Below are 22,469 nucleotides of genomic sequence, written 5' to 3'. Positions count from 1 at the left end.
CTTTCCAACCTCAAGTCTTGCCCTTTTCTGGGTATCACAAGCTGTGCAACCTGAACCACGGAATTGCTTGCAGATACGCACGGTGCCATCCATGCAGGCTACATCTTTACAACAGTCGTTCTTTCACCTGGAACATCCCTGCATTTTGCTCCTCTCAGTGAGGATAGCTCCTACGGTAACATCAGAAGTGGCTTCCTGCCCAGCTGGTGTGGTTCAGTGCTTGAGCCTCAACCCATGAACCAAGAGGTCGCTGGTTCCATTCCAGCGAGGGCACCTGCCGGGGTTGAGAGCTCCATCACCAGTAGAGGGAGTGCAGGAGGCAGCCGACCAATGATTCCCTCTCATCATTGATCTCTTTCTCCCCTCCCTCTCTCTAAAGTCAATAAACACACACACACACACACACACACACACAGTGGCTTCCTACAATTCCGGAGAGTTTAGGTGCTTTTAAGTGTTCATTCAGCCCGAGAGCTTTCGGAGAAGCTGAAACTGAAGCTGAAACGGATTTTCCACCCAGAAGAGTTAAGACCTCAAAAAACAAAGCTCTGAACTTCAGTTGCCTCGTCTATAAAACGGCTTGGTCACGCAGCCAGCAGTTGGGGCGGGTCCCCATTGCCCGCCCCCGCAACTTCAGCTCCCAAACTGCTGCTCAGGGCAGTGCTGAGAACCGGCCACGCATGGCTCAGCTGATGGCGGGGCTTCCAGCGTCATCGGCCCGGCCCGGCCGGGCGTCGTGGGCGGGGCCTCCGGGCGTCGTGGGCGTGGCCGCCCCTTCGGACGCCCCCTGCGCGCCCGCTGGTTGCAAATAGACGCCGACGTCATGACGTCATGTTTCCTCAGACGCCTCCCGGGGTGGCGGGTCACGTGAACCACTTTTCGCGGGAAAACTGTTTTGCTGGCGGAGCGGAGAGGAGCGCGGCGCTAAGATGGCGGTGAGCGGGCGGGTGTGGGGCTTGCGAGTGGTCCCTGCGGCTCACACCTCAGTACCCCCTGGGGCGCGGGGCAGTGGGGGGCGCGCGCCAGCAGCTGGGACCACTCTGGGGGGGTGCGGCGCTGCGCACTTCTAGTCCTTGCCCTCCTTGGCCTTATGCCCTGCCATGGCCCCCACCCCCCGCTGCCGGGGGTCGGTCCTTCGGCTGAGGTTGGGCCCCTGGGCTCGGGTTTGGAGCTGATTTCTCGGGGTCTGCAAAGCCAGCGGGCGTGCACCGCTCGAGGCGGGTGATGCTGCCTCCCGTCCCAGCCTGGGAGCGTTGGGCTCGCGGAGCGGGGCGCAGCCTGCCAGACCGCTGTCGCCTGCTCATTCCGCACGTGCTGGCTGGCCCCTCTCTGTGCCTGGCAGCAGGGAGTAACACAAGACAGACAAGGTCCCGCAACTTCGTGCCCTTCTTATTGTAATATTTTTTGTCTCTTTGTCTTGTTCATTGTTTGACCCTTCCACTAGTCTGTGAGCATCAAGACCTCTTACGTTTTGTTTAGTTTTTAATAAATCTTTATTGTTAGAAGTATTACAAATGCCTCCTTTTATCCCCCATTGACCCCTTCCAGCCAGCACCCGCCCCAGGCCCAGGTCTTCACCACCCTAATGTCCGGGTCCACGGAAGACCCCTAATATTTTGGTTGCTCATGTATCGAAGTGCCTGGCGCAATGCGGGTGCTCAAATGGGTGGGAATGTTTGCTTATGGGGAGGAATAGACGATAAACAGGGACAAGTGAGGTATCCTCGGTGACTTGTCATGGAGAAAACACTGTTGTGAGCGACCCGATGTTGAGGGAAGTGATCTTTGAGCTGGTTCCGGTGTGTCAAGCCATTGGTTCAGCTCAGGAGAGCATTCCATGTAAAGGAAACAGCAAGTGCAGTCTTGAGACAGGAAGGGATTTGGTGTGGAGGACAGGATCACTGTAAGGAGGCCACCTTGTCATAGGAAGCTAAGTCAGCCCTCATCTTCTTGGTCTTCCCTTGCAGGAATCATCTGAATCCTTCACCATGGCCTCCAGCCCGGGGCGCCGTCGGCAAAGCAACGATCCTCTCACCTCCAGCCCTGGGCGAAGCTCCCGGCGCACAGATGCCCTGACCTCCAGCCCTGGTCGTGACCTTCCTCCCTTTGAGGATGAGTCTGAGGGGCTGTTAGGCACAGAGGCACCCCTAGAGGAAGAAGAAGAGGATGGAGAGGAACTTATTGGAGATGGCATGGAGAGGTACTTTCAGTCAAGGCCCTGCACTCCACAGATAGTTCTGTAGAGCGCCCATTGTGCGTCAGTGACCTTGCTTTTGAGAGCATGTTGGTTCAGGGTCTGGGGGGAGACAAACAGCTTCTTGGGGCCACAGTGTTGGTCTTTGTAACTTGCTGTAGCTAAGACTGCACCTAAGGACAGGATAAGCCCCAGCTCCATGAGATGTGTGGCCCCAGGAGATATAAGGGGTCTCTAACCTGGAGGACCGTACCGGGGATGTCACCTGGGAAGGACAGGAAGCAGGCAGCTGAGTGTTTTTTCTGCAACTTCAGAGAAACAGACTAGGGGGTGGCAGGTGCCGATTAATCAAGATTTAGATTCGATTCGGCAAACATTTATTGTGCCTAATCTGCACCGGGCCCTGTGTTGTATACTTTCACACTTAGTAGTAAACATGTATTAAAGGTTATTGAGGCTTAATGCTAACACAGTGGAGTAAGCTTTGCGAGAAAGCAGGGTTAGATGTCTACTGCTTTATCCCATACTTACAGCTGGGACTTGGTGGTGCATCAGCAGTAGAATTACGTGAATACCCAGGAGCCTCATGAACAGTCTCCTCCTGAGACTTGGCGTTCCAGAATCGGTGTGTGTGAGAGGACTGGACAGGCCATCCCACAGTCCACAGGGAATGCTTTGTGAGCCATCCACCGACTGTCAAGGGCACTGTGAACCATTCAGGTCTTTGCTTTAAGTGCTGTCATCCCAGACAATCAGGCTGGGTGTGTAGTACATGCCAGACTGGAAGGAATGAGGAGTCTGGGACTACCATCCCTGGACAAGTCCTTGTGTGCTGTGGGGTTATTCAGACAGTACACGCCTCCCTCATCCTCTACCCTCTGTTTCCACCTCTCCTTCCTTGCAGAGAACGAGAGGCCCTTTGCAGGGGCCTCTGGATAGAGGTATCTGAGGGCTAGCTGGGCCCAATTAGACTATGCTTTTATGGCTTTTTAAGAAACATGTTTATATTTTAAATTTACCTGTTGTAAGAATACAATTCATTGCTTTTTCGTCAATTTCCTGAGTTTGGCAACCATGACCACAGTCCAATTTTAAAACATTTCCGTTTTGGGGACGTTCATCCCAATAAGCGTCCTTGTGCCTATTTACAGTTAATCCTGGTTCCCATCCCCACCCCTAGGCAGCCAATAATCTCCCTAGATTTGCTGCCAATTCTGGCCATTTCGTACAAATGAAATCATAATATTTTGTGACAGGCTTCTTTCACAGTGTGGTTTTCAAGGTCCATCTGTGTTGTAGTGTGTGTCAGTACTTCATTCCTTTATGTGGCTGAATAATGTTGCATTGTATGGACAGACCACATCTTTTTATCCATGACCATTTGATGGACATTTGGGTTCTTTGCACTTTTTGGCACTTAAGAATAATGCTGCTATGAAGTTTTTATGTGAACACAATGTTTTCAGTTCTCTTTGACAAATACCAAGGGATGGAATTGCTGGGTCATGTGATAGTTCTGTGGTTATTTATTTAGTTCGTTAATCCTCTCCTGAGGATATTTTTCCATTGATTTTTAGAGAGAGTGGAAGGGAAGGGGAGAGATAAAGAGAGAAACATTGATGTGAGAGAGACACATCGATTGGTTGCCTCCCTTATGCCCTGACCAGGGCCAGGGATGGAGTCTGCAACCGAGGTGTGTGCCCTTGACTGGAATCAAACCTGGGACCCTTCAGTCCGTAGGCTGACACCCTATCCACTGAGCCAAACCGGCTAGGGCTCTATGGTTAATCTTTTGGGGAACTGCCAGGCTGTTTTCCAAAGCAGCTGCAACATTTCACATTCCCACAAATGGTATATGAGGGTTCCCATTTTTTCCACATTCTTGCCAACACCTGTTGTTTTCTGTTTTTTAAATAATAGCTATCCTAATGTGTGTGAGGTGGTGTCTCATTCGGATTTTGATGTACATTTCTCTGATTCTTAATGATGTGGAACATCTTTTCACATGATTTTTTTTAAAATATATTTTATTGATTTTTTACAGAAAGAAAGGGAGAGGGATAAAGAGTTAGAAACATCGATGAGAGAGAAACATTGACCAGCTGCCTCCTGCACACCTCCTACTGGCGATGTGCCCACAACCAAGGTACATGCCCTTGACTGGAATCGAACCTGGGGCCTTTCAGTCCGCAGGCCGATGCTCTATCCATTGAGCCAAACCGGTTTGGCTCACATGATTATTGGACATTTATATATCTTCTTTAGAGAAGTATCCAGATTCTTTTTGAGTTGTAGGAATTTTAAAGTGTTTTTTTTTTAAATATATTGATTTTTTACAGAGAGGAAGGGAGAGGGATAGAGAGTTAGAAACATCGATGAGAGACAAACATCAATCAGCTGCCTCCTGCACACTCCCTACTGGGTATGTGCCTGCAGCAAAGGTACATGCTTTTTTTTTTAAATATATTTTATTGATTTTTTACAGAGAGGAAGAGAGAGAGATAGAGAGCTAGAAACATCGATGAGAGAGAAACATCGATCAGCTGCCTCCCGCACATCCCCCACTGGGGAAGCGCCCACAACCCAGGTACATGCCGCATCCTGACCGGAATCGAACCCGGGACCTTTCAGTCCGCAGGCTGACGCTCTATCCACCGAGCCAAACCGGTTTCGGCAAGGTACATGCTCTTGACCGGAATCGAATCTGGGACCCTTGAGTCCGCAGGCCAATGCTCTATCCACTGAGCCAAACCAGTTAGGGCTTTAAAGAGTTTTTATACTGGATACAAGTCCTTTTATCAAATATATGATTTGCAAATATTTTCTCAATCTGTAGCTTGTCTTTTTCCTTTTTTTAATGGTGTATTTTGTAGCACAAAAGATTTTAATTTTAATCAAGTCCAATTTATCAATTTTTTTTATGGAATTTTGCTGAAGACATTTTATGACTTAAAATTCTTGAAGAGTGAGATACATTTTCCCTGAGAATTTAAGAATTCAGAAACAGATGAGCCCAGAAATTTACCTGGCTTCTGTTTCTAGCATCAGCAGTATACGATTACTTGGTCTGAAAATGTAGTTTGACAGAGTAAAAAACAAGAAGAAAACCCAAGTAGTAGCAGTTGCCCTAATCGCCACTTACTGACAAAAGTGAAAAGTCAAGAGGGTTACCTTGGGAAGGCAGTGTGGCATGGGGAACAAACTTTACGATTTGTAGTTGGATTGGTTTTTGACACCCAACTCTGCTGATCAACTATTGGCAAAAGTCATATTATTCCCTAATGCTCAGTTTGCGCATATTTTTGATGGAGCAGTGATGTCTACTTCCCAGAATTTGCAGGGAGAGAGGTTCCTTGTTAAGGCATCATTCCCCTTCAGATTGCTGCTAGATGACAGTGTGGAAAATGAGCCCTTGATGGTCTTGGAGAAGCTGAGATGCTTGTGCCACTGGGCAGGCATATGAGAGAGGCTGGTTTGGCTGATGTCAATAGAACACCTTCCCAGGACTTGAAGGGGTTTGAGGCTGCACTGTCTGAGGGGGGAGATTCCTGCCCACTCAGGGAGCTGGGGTTGACTCTCTGAAAGCCTTTTTTAAGTGTGCTCATTGGCATTAAGTACATTCACATTGTTGTGTGACTATCGCCACCGTCTCTAGAAATTTTTCATGCCAAGCTGAATTGTACATTATTTGTATTTTTGTGATTGGCTTATTTCACTAAGCATAACGTTCTCAAGGTTCGTCCATATTGTAGTGTGCGTCAGACTTTCCTTCCTTTTGGAAACTGAGGAGTGTTTCATTGCCTGGATAGGCCACACTTGGTTTATCCATTGGAGTTCCTTTTGATCCCTCTGTGTTTCTGGCCTGGAAACTTCAGGCCCAGGCCCAGTTGCTGGGTGGTGTTTTGGTGGCTTTGTTTTCTGGGGTGGTTGTTTTTATATATGTATAAACTAACAGGATCCATTTGGGGGTCTCTCAGGGACTACCGTGCCATCCCAGAGCTGGACACCTATGAGGCTGACGGACTGGCCTTGGACGATGAGGATGTAGAGGAGCTGACAGCCAGTCAAAGGGAGGCAGCGGAGCGGGCTATGCGGCAGCGCGATCGTGAGGCTGGCAGGGGCCTGGGCCGCATGCGCCGTGGGCTCTTGTATGGTAGGTTGAGACGTCCACAACCCCAAGGGGACTAGTCCTGCTTTCAGAGCCTCTGGGAGCTGGGAAGGAGTGCTAGGGAAGACCACTCCAGGATGTCCCTTTGTCCCCAGACAGCGATGAAGAGGATGAGGACCGCCCCACCCGGAAACGCCGCCATGTGGAGCGGGCCACAGAGGACGGTGAGGAGGACGAGATGATCGAGAGCATCGAGAACCTAGAGGACCTTAAGGGCCACTCTGTGCGTGAGTGGGTGAGCATGGCCGGCCCCCGGCTGGAGATCCACCACCGCTTCAAGAATTTCCTGCGCACCCATGTGGACAGCCATGGCCACAATGTCTTCAAGGAGCGCATCAGCGACATGTGCAAAGGTTTGACTTCTGTACTCCGGGCCTCTGCTCACCGTGGTCCACCTTGCAGAACTCTCCTGCAGAAAATTACCACTTTGGCCCAGTAACAGCACACTGAATGGAGACATGGGGTGTAGGGGACATTAAATAACTTCCCTGTTGCTGGTCAGGAGCCAGGCCTCGTGCCCACAATGTCCATCTTTCAGACAAATACGAAAAGTATTGTGAGTCTGCACTAGGACAGTCCAGCCGACTGTCCCAGGAGCACAGCTGTACACTGAAGTGTATTTTAACATGTTTAAAATTTGGCATGTCAGCCTCAGCCAGGTGGCTCGGTTGGAGTGCTGTCCAGGACCCCAAAAAAGGTTTCTGGTTCGATTCCTGGTCAGGGCACATACCTAGTTTGCAGGCTTGATCCCTTGTTGGGGCCCATACGGGAGGCAACCGATTGATGTTTCTCTCTCACATCAGTGTTTCTATATTAAACATATCCTCAGGTGAGAATTTAAAAAAATAAATTTGGCAGGTTTTATGTAAAAACCCGGATTACTACTTTGATTAGAAAGTAGCGGCATATTTCTGTGGGACAGGAGTTATCTTATAAGGAGGCAGGCAATTCTTTGTTTCCTGCTGTCCCCTCCAGGTCCTGTGTCTTACATCGGACACAGTTTATTCTTTGGTTTCCTTCCTGGTCCTTATAGCCATTTCAGGTTGCAGCCCTGCTGTATTAGCCGTTTTGTGTGTATTATTTTACTTAATTCTCCCAGTGACTTCCTCATTTTACAGATTGGGAAGTTGAGACTCAGGATGTGTCACTGAATCAAAGTCACATAGTTAAAGCAAGGCGGACTTAGAAGTGAGAGCTGGGCTTTCTCTCCTCGCACAGTGAGACAGAAATCGCCTCCTCTGGCTTGACACTCAGTTTTATTCCCCTCTAGAGAACCGTGAGAGCCTGGTGGTGAACTATGAGGACCTGGCAGCCAGGGAGCATGTCCTGGCATACTTCCTGCCAGAGGCGCCAGCAGAGCTGCTACAGATCTTCGATGAGGCTGCTCTGGAGGTCGTGCTGGCCATGTACCCCAAGTACGACCGCATCACCAGCCACATCCACGTGCGCATCTCCCACCTGCCTCTGGTGGAGGAACTGCGCTCGCTGAGGTGAGCTGAGGACAGGGCAGGGGCCGAGGGTCTGGTTCTTGGCACCCTGTGGCTCAGGCATCATTCAAGAGAGCTTTTCAAGGTGGTGGTGTGGGCGGGTGACTGCAGCCAAGGAGAGGCCTCAGCCATGAGTTTGGCTTGCATAGAGTGGGGTACGATGGATCTGGTGGTGCCAGGCCCCAGATTTTCAGGATCTGATGTTGGAATGCTCTCACATGCTGGCATCGGGGCTCCAGGCCTCTGAGGTACCCTCTCATCACAGGCAGCTGCATCTGAACCAGCTGATCCGTACCAGCGGAGTGGTGACCAGCTGCACAGGTGTCCTGCCCCAGCTCAGCATGGTCAAATACAACTGCAACAAGTGTAGCTTTGTGCTGGGGCCTTTCGCTCAGTCCCAGAACCAGGAGGTGAAGCCCGGCTCCTGTCCTGAGTGCCAGTCAGCTGGCCCCTTTGAGGTCAACATGGAAGAGGTGAGAAGCACGCAGCACGGGCTGCTGTCTGTCCCTGTCTCAGGTCCCTGGTATGAAGCGCCTGCCTGACATTTTAGGCAGTTTGGAAAACCAGCATGGCAGCAGAGGAAGCAAGAAGGTATTGTGTGTTAGCCATACTGTAGGGCAAAGCACATCTATCTGGCCAGCCTGTTTAGTTTTGCCCACAAGATGTTTTCAAAAATTCAAGCCAATATTTAAAAATTGATTGATTGTATATAAAGCATCAAAGTTGATGGCTTCTTACGAAAAAATGGGAAGATCTGGCTAAACTGGGCCCACTTTTTGCCCAGCTGCTTTCCAGCCCATCACTCACATGGAATGCCTGCAGTCCCATTGACACTTCCTCGTAATGTTTCTGTACCTGCCTCTGCGTCTTTGGTTGGGGGCTCTTGGATTGGAACCACCTTAGACACTATATTCAAGAAACACTGCTCAAAGCCTCTGGGCCTTACAGCTCTAGGCACATTGCATATGCCTTTGTAGTTAACAACTTCATCTATAAAGTCATGGTGCCTGCAGTAGATGCACAGATGTCCTTGTGCCTTGCTGCCCTGAGTGTTGGCTTACTCACCATAGTTGCCTTGCTAGAAAATGCCTAGGAAGTTGTGCTTTTAAAGCTGACCTGTTTAAAAGTTCAAGTATGTCTTGCCTGGTGAGAGACATCTGTAAGACTGTACTTCACCAGAGCCCATGTCTCTGCCCAGGCTTCCCTGCCCTGTCTAACTTTCCTCCTTTATGGATTCCACCTTCACAAAAGTCTCTTGTGTAGGAGCAGAGCTTGAGGTTCCACCCCTAGGGAACTTGAGACAATAACTAGTAGAGGATTAATAATTATAGCTGGAATTTCTAGAGTATTTTCCAGGTGCCTGGTGAAACATATGTAGTCTTCCTCATGCCCTCTAAGGCAGTACTATTACCCTGTCTTGCCAATGAGGAAATTGGCTAGGGTCACCCAGCCAGGAAGTGACTCAAAAGATTAGAAGTCAGACATTTTGACTCAGCATCTCTATAAACTGCTGTATTACATGGTCAAGGTCAGACGACATCATTCAGTGCTTGAAAAAGTGTGAAGTGTGCCCCACAGGAACAGGTCCCATGACTGTGTGTTTGTCCCCTGCAGACCATCTATCAGAACTACCAGCGCATCCGCATTCAGGAGAGTCCTGGCAAAGTGGCGGCTGGCCGGCTGCCCCGCTCTAAGGATGCTATCCTCCTCGCCGATCTGGTGGACAGCTGCAAGCCCGGAGATGAGATAGTATGTGGCCAGGAGTGGGCTGGGAGGGAACTGAGTTGCTAAGGAGATTTGTGGTGGGCTGAGGGAGGGGTTGATGGCAGATGGGGGGAGTGGGATGAGTTCTTGAGTGACCCTTGTACTGGACTAGTTATCTGGAACACTGGGTTGAGGACTAGTTGTGCTTTGGTTTTGTTGAGTTTCTCATCTTGATGTCTGTAGCATGGAGGACTTAAAGGAGAAGCAATTGGATGAAGCCAGGTGTGGAGGTAGATCCAGCTCCCACTGTGAGCCCGGAGCTGGTCCCACTGACCATATGGTCTGCCTTTTCCCAGGAGCTGACCGGCATCTACCACAACAACTACGACGGCTCTCTCAACACTGCCAATGGCTTCCCCGTTTTTGCCACGGTCATCTTAGCCAACCACATAGCCAAGAAGGACAACAAGGTTGCTGTGGGGGAACTGACTGACGAAGATGTGAAGATGATCATCAGCCTCTCCAAGGACCAGCAGATCGGGGAGAAGGCAAGTTGAAGCCTTGCAGGGCTACTGTGCTCTGCAGGGAACCCAGGGGCTCAGTGAGGGTGTTGTGGGTGCACAGGGCTCGCTGCCCTAGCCTTGGCTACTACTCCAGGCTGCCCTGATACCTCAGTCTTTATTTATTTCCAGGTATTGGAAACTGGAGTTCCCTTATTTTACTTCCAGTGGCAACTCAGTAAACTTGCCTTCATGGGGGCCCCACACTCCAGGGGGAGAGCATAAATGTTGGTGAGATTGGCCTGAGCCTGTGTCCCCACCCAGTTAGGACAGGGTTATAAGGATTCATCAGGTCATGTGGAGCCCATATGAAATTGAAATAGAAGCAGAGCTATAGCAATAACTTGTCTCGGGTAGGTGTGCCCTGGTGTCAGACGCCTACCCACAGTCTTCTCCAGGAAGAGCGCTGCCGCAGTATGGTTTTGGTTTTTTCATGTAGACCTTTTCACTGAAGGTTGGGATGAAGGGAATTGGCATTGTAGACACAAAGATAACAAATAGAATGTTAAAGTTCTGTTCACACAAGTCCTCTCCCATTTTACCTGCTTAGGTGTTACCAGCTGCCAAGTTGTAAGTGTTCTCAGGCTCAGACTTCTCTTAATTTGTTTCCTTCTTTCCTCTCGGCTTCACTCTCCATTTCCTGTTCAGTTCTTAATGCCGAACAGTTTGGCTGTCTCTCTGGTCTCTGCTTTTCTGCTCCTAAAGAGCCTAGTTTATCAGTGGTTCTCAACCTTGGCTGCACATTAGAATCACCTGGGAATCTTTTTAAAATCCTGATTTCTGGGCCTCATCCTCCGGAAATTCTCTTTGTTAGTTACTAATGTTGTGGCCCCACCCCATAACAAAGAAACAGAATTTCCAGAGGATGAGGCCCAGAAATCAGGATTTTAAAAAGATTCCCAGGTGATTCTAATGTGCAGCCAAGGCTGAGAACCACTGGTTTAGGTGAATCAGTTCAGGTCCTAGTGACTTATTTAATGAGTGGGCTCCTTCTCTTTATAGTCTGTAAACTCCCTGAGGGCAAGGCCAGATCTGATGGCTCACCTCTGCCTGGACCACCTTCCTTAGCCTGCCAAGACTTGGGGAATCCACAGGGGTCGCAGATATTCATCAGCCTCAGAAGGACTTCAGTTCTGCCAACATACTCAGTCCTGGAATACCTTCTAGGGTCACGTTCTGGGATCTTGGTGGGAAGTCTGACATGGTCCTTGCCCTCATGGAGCTCATATTTTATCAGCATTTGAATTTTGGCATAATCCTTAGTATGATCAGATGAACTGCCCCCATCTAAGAATGAGATGATGGTAGTATCTATTGCAGAGTTGTTACAAAGATTAAACAGATGAACACATGCTAGCTGTGGACCACTCAGCAGCTAGCTGTTACTAATACAGGCTCTTAAAAAGTTGAACTGGATAAAAAACTAGATGGAGGTGCCAGCATGGTATGTGGAAAGCATAAAGGACCAGTAGGAAGGTAAACATAGCCTTGGGCCTGGCACCTCAGTTGGTGCCTCGAGTTGTCTCCTGTTCACAGCAGGCATGCAGGTGAGTATTCTGAAGAGTGACGGGTTAGTGCACACAGAGTTAAGAGCATGAGCTTGAGGTTAAGTGAAATAATTCATGGGAAGCACTGTGATATTTCCTGTCAGGTCTGGGTTTGAATTTACCCTTCTTATCAGCTTAAGTTGGCCTGTTACTTTCCAAGAGTCACTGGGTCAGCCAAAGGGCATGGTGGGCAGTGTAGGCAATAATACAGTTGCCCCTTCCCCTACTGCCCTAAAGGGAGGCAGGGGGTGTCCACTTGGGAACCTGCCATACACAGCAAGCAGGATTCAGGCTGCTCCTCGTGGTCCTGGAGGGGGAAGACGGGTTCATGCTGCAAGGCTGCCCGCTACAAAAACAGCTCTGAGTAGCGGTCTGGATAAAGAGTTAGGACTGACGGCACACGGTGTGTAGGAGGATAGGGAATCTGGGGCAGAGTATCTTCCAATATCCCCAATGCAGATGAGGGTTTAATAAATTGTTATATGTATCCAGTACTGAGCATCTGCTTGGCACTATTTAGGTAATTTCCAGATAGTAATAACGACCCTATAATCTAGATGTATCTGTGTCCATTTTATTGATGAATAAACTAAGGCACAAGGTTTTAAATAAGTCACCCACGTCATATAGCTAACAAATGGCAGAGCCAGGATTTCTGCCCAGGTAGTCTGGCTTCAGAGACTCCCAATGACTGCACCCTGCTCCCTCCATACAGTAGCCAGAGTTTCAGAGGATGCATGTGTACTTAGTAATTGTCAGTTCTATGGGGTACCCTAGCACAGGTCCTGATCTATATTTTAAAACTTTACTACAGAAGTTTCCAGATAGGTATATGGAATGGTATAGTGAACCCTTATACATCTCTCACTCAGCTTCACCAGTTGTCCCAGTCTGGCCAAACTTGTTTCCTCTGTACTTGCACTCCCTCTCAAGTATTTCCAAGAAAATGCCAGCATTTTATCTGTCACTATATTAGCATGTGTCTCTAAAAGACTCTACTAAAACCTAATCACAATACCATCATCACACTTAAAAATACTTAGCAATTCCCTTCTCTCAGTTATTTGTTTGGTGTTGGCATTTCCATGATTGTAAAGTTGTAGGTTTTATGTCGTTGAGGTTTCTGTGCTATGATTATTGCAGGCTCCTGCTCCAGACCTGGAATCAGCTATTTCCCCAAACAGCCCTGTGGGAAATATTCTTTCCTTTCAGTGGGAAACAGTATTTGGAAACGTCTGCCTCTAGATGCACTAGACCTGGACCACTGTGAGCCACTAATATTAACAGTGCTAACAGCCTCTGCTTATACTGGGTATTGCAGTAAATTTTAGGGTCAGAGAAAGAACCAAAAAAGGTGCAGTGTTGTGGAAACAGACCTCTACTCCTAGTTAGTAAAATCGTGGCAGGAGGCTTTTCTGGCACCAGCACCACTGGTACCAGCAGACCCTGTTTCCAGAAGGTCCTGCGGTCATACGGCCCTGGCTCTGGTGGAGAGAGTCCATACACGGAATAGATGGCTGACCCCGAGCGCCAGTTCCTAGAAACGGGTTTCCCCCATCTCCGTGCTTTCAGGGAAGCCGGAGGGAGTAACTCTTCCACTTGGCTGGTGGCTGAGACCAGACAGCTGGATCCAGCACTGTGGGGGTGGGCCTCCCTCAGCACGTCTAGTGCCGATTTCCCGACAGCCTCATCCCGGGGCCTGGTGCTTCCCACGCCGCTCAGTCTGGCTTGTGAGGACACAGTGCTTTGCAGAGGGCGGAAAGGTTGAGAATAGTGAAGGCACAGCCATGCACAGGTGGAAGCTGACTCCCATCAGCAAGATGTGTCTCTAATGTCTCGTTTCATCTTAACATTCAGCAGATTTTGCATTCTCTCTCTCTCTCTCTCTCTCTCTCTCTCTCTCTCTCTCTCTCTGTCTCTCTCTCTCTCTCCTCTCTCTCTCTTTCTCTCTCACACACACACACACACACACACACACACTGATGGGAAATGTTTCAGTGACTCACCAGTTGAAATGACCTGAATTCCTGGTGGCTGCGTCTCCCTGATGCTCTGTATTTATAGGTTTCAGTGCATCATCTGTATGTTGCATTGTGTGCTTATCACCCAAAGTTCAGTCTCCTTCCATCACCATATATTTGACCACCTTGCCTTCTTCAACCTCCTCTTACCCCCCTCCCGCTGGTAACCATCATACTGTTGTCTGTGTCATTGAGTTTTCTTTGATTGTTTTGTGTGTTCATTTGTTGCTTTCTGTTTTATATCCCACATATGAGTGAAATCTTATGGTTCTTCACTTTTTCTGTCTGACTTATTTTGCTTAGCATGATATTCTTAAGATCCACCCATGTTGTCTCAAATGGCAGTATTTCATCCTTTCTTATGGCTGATTTGTATTCATTCCATTGTATATATGTACCACATCTTCTTCATTCATTCATCCATTGAAGGACACTTAACACTGTTTCCATGCCAGATCTGGCTTTGTATTGTATTGTATTGTATTGTATTTATTGTATTGTATTTCTCCATCACAGGCTGACCACAGAGCTTATGTGAGGTGTCTTCCTGCTGTCAGAACCTGGGTTTTGTCTCCTTTCTGCTTTTGATCTGCAACCTTGGGGTAGTCTTTTTTACAGTAGGACAACATAAAGGGGTCTGACCAAAGTTCTTTTAAGCATTAAATTCTGTGATTCTCAGGAAGAGCCAACCAATAACAAGGCCCATAGTCATAAGGTCGTGCTTAAGGCCAGATCTGGTGGAATCGAAGCAGCTGTAGTGTGGGTGCTTTGGGGCTGGAGCTTCTCCATCCCCTAAGACTGGAACAGGGTGGTTATCGGCCCAGACTCCAGAGCAGAGGTCCTATTCCCATGGCTCGCTCCCTTCCTTCTTCAGATCTTTGCCAGTATTGCTCCCTCCATCTACGGGCATGAAGACATCAAGAGAGGCCTGGCGCTGGCTCTGTTCGGAGGGGAGCCCAAAAACCCAGGTGAGCAGCTTCTGTGGGGAATTTGGTAGGAGCCAGAGTCTAGATACCAGACAAGGCAGGACTTTATTTAAAGCTCCAAGAGGTGGCTCGGTCATCACAGGGAGAACACAGCCCAGGGCATGGCATCTTGGGCATCACAGTGTCCCTAGGTGTACCATTGCCTTCCTTTGTGAGGAGCCAATTCATCTTTGCTTCACTCCTGTTTTTAAAACTTTATCTTTTAAAAAGTTGTTTTAACTTAAAAATACATGAATTTCAAAATATGTATATATTTTATTGATTTTTTACAGCGAGGAAGGGAGAGAGATAGAGAGTTAGAAACATCGATGAGAAAGAAACATCGATCAGCTGCCTCCTGCACACTCCCCACCAGGGATGTGCCCACAACCAAGGTACATGCCCTTGACTGGAATCAAACCTGGGACCCTTGAGTCCGCAGGCTGACGCTCCATCCACTGAGCCAAACCGGTCAGGGCAAAATACATGAATTTTTACTTATATTACATCTTCTTAAATAGAAGTTAGAGAAAAGCCAAAGTCACTGTCGACCACCCTTTTTAATCCTAGGTCCCTCCCTGTAGGTCACTCTTCTGGTCTTTGTGGTTTGTGCACTCCCAGACCTTTGTGTGTTTATTCATAGGTTTAACACACGTACTTAGAAAACACAGGATTTCACACAAAAATGCACGTTTCTCTTTACAGTTCCTGTATGTGTGTATAAGTGAGTATGCATAAAGGATCCATCTTACTTTTTCTCACTCAAGAAACACATCTTTGGTATCTTTTGGTATTAGTGCTTACCGAGCAAGTTCATTCTTTTAAATTACTGTATGTAATTTAAGTTAAATCATGATCCATATAGCATAATGTATTTGGTTATCTTTTTAGTTAGAGAACATTTAAGTTGCTTCCAGTTTTTTACATTTACAAAAAACATATTTATATACACCTCCTATGTACACATTTTTCTGGGTTCATTGCTCAGTAGTGGCATTGCTGATCCTAGGGTATTGCATCCCTTTCTGGAGAGAATATTTCGTTGTCATTCATAATAGGCTAAGAAATTGGAGATAAGTCCTTTACCCCTTACCTTCCTTTCGTCTCCACTCCCTCTCCTCCCATCCTTGCCTGCAGGGGGCAAGCACAAGGTGCGAGGTGACATCAATGTGCTCTTGTGCGGAGATCCTGGCACAGCCAAGTCTCAGTTCCTCAAATATGTTGAGAAAGTGTCTAGCCGTGCCATCTTCACCACCGGCCAGGGGGCTTCAGCTGTGGGGCTCACAGCATATGTCCAGCGGCACCCCGTCAGCAGGGAGTGGACCTTAGAAGCTGGAGCCCTGGTTCTTGCTGACCGAGGAGTATGTCTCATCGATGAATTTGACAAGGTGGGTTCTGGACCTTGTGGGTGATGGATTCAGGGTGTGTTGGCTTAGCCCACGGTGGAGGATAAGTGTTAATGAGGCATATCACAGAGAATCGTGCATTCGACTCTTGCAGATGAATGACCAGGACAGAACCAGCATTCATGAAGCCATGGAACAGCAGAGTATCTCCATCTCGAAGGCTGGCATCGTTACCTCACTACAGGCTCGCTGCACTGTCATTGCCGCTGCCAACCCCATAGGTACACCAGGCACACTAGCTGGCAGGGCTCAGGGCCTGCTAAAGGGGACAAGACCCAGAGAGACCCTGCCTTTGGGAATCAGGAACCCACAGCACCCCTCCTTCAGTCCCAGATCTGGGTTAGGAATTATGCAACAAATGGTGATTCTTTCTTGCCTGGCCTGCCAGAGCGGGCAGTGATGTGCCTGCGTTTTTGTTGAGCCATGTTCTCAGAACCACCATGGCCATTCTTAGAACACCTGAGAGAAGAATCTAGGTCATTGTCTAAGTGTGGGTGGAGTGGTTGCCACTCCCAGACCTTAAGTGCTTAGAGAGCCCGGCACCCTCGCCTGTCCGGTTTGCTGTTCCTGCCAGGAGACAGGTATGCTTTCCGTCCGAGGTGATTTCAGGCTGTGGCTCGGGGAAAGCCTCTTTTGTCTCGTGTCCAGACCGTCTCAGATAGCAGGCGCTGAGTCTCCACCCTCTCCCAGTTCCTCTGCCAAAGTGCTCTTCCCCTCTGTCACTGAAGGAACTTGGGATTGGAGAGCACTTTCTCTGGCTCAAGAAGAGAGGGTGTGCGGGAGCATGAACCCTGACAGCTTCCTTTGTGTTACAGGGGGCCGCTATGACCCCTCCCTGACCTTCTCAGAAAACGTGGACCTCACGGAGCCTATCATTTCCCGCTTCGACATCCTGTGTGTGGTGCGGGACACAGTGGACCCAGTCCAGGTACGCAACCACCTGTCCCAGGTTCCATGCAGTAAGTTCTGGGAACCTGCATGAGGCTTGGGGCCTATGGTATGCCAGACATGAGGAAAGGAGCACCACATGGACCTTGGTGTGTTTTCCACTCTTGTTCTCATATCCAGAAGTCAACTTTGATTTCTGTTTCCTTCACTGGTCCCCTTCCCAGCTGTCCACCCAACACAGTCCACAGTCTGCCACCAAGTTCTATTGGTCCCACTGCCTGAGTTCACTTGCTGCTTCTCTTGCTCTCATTGAAGTACTGTGGTGTCCGGTGGTTAGTCTCCTGGCTTCCACTCATGCCCAATTTAGACCTCCAGTTAGAAGCCAGCCTGTCTTTTGAAAGCATAAGTCAGGTCATGCCTTTCCTTCTTAAGAACCTGCTAGCAGCTTTCCCTGTAACTCTCAGAGAATCCACCATCCTTGCTGTGCCTGCCAGCCTAAGAGATCTCTGCACTTATCTCTTCTCCTTCTTTCCCTCACTTCATGCACACCTTAAAGTGCTAGAGCTTCCAGCTTGCTTTTTCCTTCCTGGAATGCTCTTCTCTGGGACTGTCGGATGACGGAGGTATTCTAGCAGCCTCACCTGGAGAAGTCTCCTCAGGCCCTCACACAGCCTTACTTCTCTTCTTAGCACATGTTACTTTCTGTAATTGATTTTAAAACTGTCTTTTCTACCCTCCCGGGGAGGTGAGCTCCATGAGAGCGCGGTCACATTTACCAATGGACCCGGCTTCCTGGAGCTGCCTAGCACATAGTAGGCTTGGGATATAAGTGTTGAGAGAACATTCTTCTGAAGCATATCAGCTTGCACTTCTTCTAGCTAGCTGACTTCTCCCAGCCAGGCCACGAGCCTCCCCCGCGACCTGCCCTCTTCCATCTTGTCTTAGGATGAGATGCTGGCCCGTTTCGTGGTCGGCAGCCACGTCAGACACCACCCTAGTAACAAGGAGGAGGAGAGGCTGGGCAGCACCCCAGAACCCACCATGCCCAACACATTCGGCGTGGAGCCTCTGCCGCAGGATGTCCTGAAGAAGTACATCATCTATGCCAAGGAGAAGGTCCACCCGAAGCTCAATCAGATGGACCAGGACAAGGTGGCCAAGATGTACAGCGACCTGAGGAAAGAGTCCATGGTGCGGCCCTGGGAGCCAGAGGGCTGGGTGGGGTTGGGTGGGGCAGGAATAGGCAGCAGCTTTCTCATCCTGTAGTCAGTTAATCCAAAAAGTGCTAAAGCAGGAAGGCTTTTTAAAGGAAACTTACATACCTTATACCTGAAGTGTTTTGTTTCAGATGGCACTTACGTGTGCGTGAATTTGTCTCTGTGGGTATAGGACCAAGGTCTTTTGACGGCCACTGATTAAGTTCCATGTTGATTTTGCATAAATCTCACCCAGATCATCAGGTGCTCTGAACTGGTTTCGGTTCTCTGATGGTAGGATGAAATGAAGATTTAAGGCAGCATGCAAACATTTGGAATACAGAATTGTTGTAGATTGGTCATTCTCACACGCCTAATCAAGATCACAACTCTTTTTTTTTTAACCTTTTCATCAAGTCTTCTTAGAGCATTCAACTTAGTTTTCATAGAAACAACAGCTTATTTTTTCTACATTGTACATGACAGTAGCAAGGACAGCTGGCCACAAGTATAACAGATTCTGGGATGCATGGAAGTGAACGGTTGGGGGCAAAATGTGCAGGTGTGATAGTGGCAGGCCGTAGCTTAGGCATCCACTGGGCACTATACACTTCAAGAAGGAATAGAAGGTGAGCTCACCTGCTGGTTCTGTGGAGCACTTCTGCCATAGGGTGGTTAGATGTGCCCTCTGGGTGTGGGCTTTTGGCATTGCCACTGTTGTTTCCCTGGCCTCTCTTCTGCCTAAGAAAGTCTGATGCTATCCTCCTATCCAGGCCACAGGCAGCATCCCCATCACAGTGCGACACATCGAGTCCATGATCCGCATGGCAGAGGCCCACGCGCGCATCCACCTGCGAGACTATGTGATAGAGGATGACGTCAACATGGCCATCCGAGTGATGCTGGAGAGCTTCATCGACACGCAGAAGTTCAGTGTCATGCGCAGCATGCGGAAGGTGGGTGTGCACTGAGGTGGGGTTCCTTAGGAGCTCAGGGTCAGCTTAGCACAGAAGGGAGGCCACATGGGCATCTCGAGACACTGGCCTGGCACTGGCTTTGCTGTGCTGCCTGGCAGCAGAAGGCCCTGGCTGCTTTTGCTGGTGGTGAAGGAGCATGGTGGGAGTGGGATGACCACATCCTTTAGTTCTGAGTGTCCTGGTAGGGAGAGATGGTGATTTTTTGGTCTTGTCTCATGCAGACCTTTGCCCGCTACCTTTCATTCCGGCGTGATAACAATGAGCTGTTGCTCTTCATACTGAAGCAGTTAGTGGCAGAGCAGGTGACTTATCAGCGCAACCGCTTTGGAGCCCAGCAAGACACTATTGAAGTGCCTGAGAAGGACTTGGTGGACAAGGTACGGGCACAGATGGGAGGGGAGGGCATGGTTGGCTATCTGGGGAGCTGTCAGTCATCTTTGGGGGCAGAAGGTCCTTGCTCTGTCAGTGAGTGGGTGGGCCTCAGATGAAAGCCATTTATTGGGTGTTTGTAATGTGCTGAGTACTGTTCCATACGTTTATAATCTTGACAGCAGCCAAAACAGGCAAGTCCTGTTACTGTTATCTCATCCTACAGAGGAGACATCACAGGGCACTGAGTAGCTCTCCTGAGCCCACAGGCAGTTGACAGAGCTAAGATGGCAAGCCTGTGTCTAGCTTCAGACCCTGACAGCCAGCCTCTGCCCTGGTTGACTTTCCCTATAATGGAGATGGGAGGCCTGCCCAGCCTGCGGTGAACGGGCCTTAGAAAGCGAACTGAACCCAAGGCTACTTGGGCATCTGGCATCCATTCCCACGGCTCACTTGACTTTTTCTCCTTTTAGGCCCGCCAGATCAACATCCACAACCTCTCTGCCTTTTACGACAGTGAGCTCTTTCGGATGAACAAGTTCAGCCATGACGTGAAGCAGAAGATAATCCTCCAACAGTTCTGAGCCTCTACAGCAGCTTCCTCTTTCTGGCTGGGAAGTCTTTCCATGCTCACGTCACCCCATGCTTCAAGGATACAAAACCCAACTGCGGGGGACACGGAGTGTGGTGGGGCCAGGTCTGGCCGCTGAACTATCTGGCTTCCCCAGGCTGCTGGGCTTGGGTTGTGGCTGGGAATGTTGTTATTTATTTCTTAGGCTTCTTTTCTTCTCTCACCATCTCAGGTGGGCATGCTTTGCCAATATTTCTTTTTCAACTGCCCAGTAACCCACCATTTATGGGAGGTCTACCTCCACTTCATCCTGGACCAAATCTAGTGTGTTGAAGATACAGCCTTTTAGATGGCTAAGCATATAAGGGTTTTCTTGGCTTGAGTTCTATATCCTGGATGCTTTGGCCACTTTGGCTAAAGAGCAAGTTCAAGTTATAGGTAGTGTTCTTCTGAACTTCGTCCTGCACACCTAGACTTCTATGAGTGGAGAAATCGTGTGGGTAGGAAAAAGGCCCCAACCCCTCTACCCTCTGTGACGACACAGCTTGGTTTCCTGCAGGAGAAAGGGTCAGAGGGGTTGATAATGCTAATGAGGACCACTGCTCATAGCGCTTAGCTTTGCTGTGTTAATCATTTTTCTCCTACCTAATCATTTCCCCATTCTCTCGTTTGTACATTTAATTTGTTTCTGTGGTTTAAGTTTTTAATAAAATCTAAATACTTTTATCTGTTGGTCTCAATTCTGTCTTCATATAATACCCTGTGCTGAAACACAACTGAGCCTAGATGTTACCTCTAGTTTGACCAAAACTGTGTCTCTGGTCAATAGACAGAGGCTTTTTTTTTTTGTAATCCTCACCCAAGGATATGTTTTTATTGATTTTTAGAGGGAAAGAAACATCAGTGTGATAGAGTGACATCAACCAGTTGCCTCCTGACCATTTTTATTGATTTTTAGAGGGAAAGAAACATCAATGTGATAGAGTAACATCAACCAGTTGCCTCCTGACCAAGGATCAAACCTAGGTATGTGCCCTGATCAGGAATTAAACCTGTGAAACCTCTTGGTGCACGGGAAGATGCTCCAACCCACTGAGCCACCTGGCCAGCACAGACCCAAGGCTTTGTTCCTGATTATTTGATATGAACCAGAACCTCATTGTCCTGAGAGCTTAATGCTTAAGGGGGTGGTCATGCAAGGAGAAGGAGACAGGTGAGTCAGGATGATGAATGAGGCCAGTTTAAATCCGCTTTCTGTCTGTCTCCCCATTCCACTTGCCAATGAATGTTCTTAACTGCTTACTGTCCTGCCTCACCTAGAGAGTGAGATGCGCTACCCTCCCTGAACATGGATGTGTTTTTGTCCACCCACCCAGAAGCTCTCCAAAGCCCTTTAGTTAGAGCTGTTTAGAGTCTTCATTAGGTAGACATGATAATTAAATCATTGGCCATTAGTGATGAGCTCAACCTCCAAACCCTCTCTCCTCCCCAGAGGTCAGGGGCTCAGGCTAAAAGCTCCAACCCTTCAATCACAAGGTTGGTTCCCCTGGCAACCAGGCTCCATCCTTAGGGGCTTTCCTAAAGTCACCTCCTCAACGGAAACTCAGGTGTGGTTGAAAGGGGTTTGTTATGAGTAACAAGACACATCACCATTACCACTCCAAAGCTGGTTCAGGAACCATGATAAAACCCAAATGTTACAGCAAAAGAGGATTCTATGGTTCTTATCACGTAGGAAATTGCCAGGGTATTAGGAGTTCTGACAAGGAGCTGAGATAAAAACCAAAATACACATTTCTGATTCATAATATCACACAGGCCTAATAAGGCCTCACATCTGATTGTCATAGACAGCTCTTGAAGGTTGTATATATTTTTGATATTTATTTTATATATTTAAATGCCATATAACCAAGAAAAATCAACCAAAAGAGTGAGTTCGCGTGTCACCTCTGACACGCGTGTCATAGGTTCGCCATCACTGCTTTAGGTATATTCTGCAGGTAGATTAGACAAGATTTAGTGATGAATGAGCAGTGGGAGAAAAGAAGAAACCATGGATGATGACCAGTTTCTAGCTTGAGAAACAGATTGAGGTTTAATAGGGATAACCAGTAGTTTCATTTTAGACATGTTGGCTAGATAAGCCTTTCAGATATTAAAGTAGAAATGTGAACTTTAAAGACAGATTTGAGTTTGGATTGCTGAGAAGAAGTTTGGGCATGAGCTGTAATCCACTGACAGCTGTCACAGAGAGAAATGATTGCCGAAGGAAACTTGAGTGTCCACCATTTGAACCAGCAAAGGACCCTTAGGAATGGGCAGAAGGTGGGAGGAAAACTAGGGGAGAGGGTGTTTATGGAAGCCAGAAGAAAAAAATTCAAGGAGATTTGAGGTCAGTTTGGGCCAATGTAGC

The 22,469-nt window shown here is 48.4% G+C and overlaps 1 protein-coding gene across 1 annotated transcript; it reads left to right on the top strand.

Annotated features, from left to right (window-relative positions):
• Positions 1 to 828: 828 nt before the first annotated feature.
• MCM2 (minichromosome maintenance complex component 2) lies at positions 829 to 20,777 on the top strand. The gene is made up of 16 exons (XM_006763223.2): positions 829 to 935; positions 1,968 to 2,200; positions 6,172 to 6,347; positions 6,458 to 6,715; positions 7,633 to 7,852; positions 8,115 to 8,322; positions 9,464 to 9,598; positions 9,910 to 10,101; positions 14,556 to 14,649; positions 15,784 to 16,034; positions 16,147 to 16,273; positions 16,868 to 16,980; positions 17,886 to 18,131; positions 18,910 to 19,092; positions 19,335 to 19,490; positions 19,956 to 20,777. Exons 1-16 carry the CDS (start codon positions 930 to 932, stop codon positions 20,064 to 20,066), a joined length of 2,709 nt encoding a protein of 902 aa, XP_006763286.1. The 5' UTR covers positions 829 to 929; the 3' UTR covers positions 20,067 to 20,777.
• The last annotated feature ends 1,692 nt before the right edge of the window (positions 20,778 to 22,469 follow it).

Source organism: Myotis davidii, unplaced genomic scaffold (genome assembly GCF_000327345.1).
Source record: "Myotis davidii unplaced genomic scaffold, ASM32734v1 scaffold78, whole genome shotgun sequence".
NCBI classification, from domain to species: domain Eukaryota; kingdom Metazoa; phylum Chordata; class Mammalia; order Chiroptera; family Vespertilionidae; genus Myotis; species Myotis davidii.
Note: the sequence above shows the minus strand (reverse complement) of the source record. Positions and strands in the feature narration are given on the sequence as shown.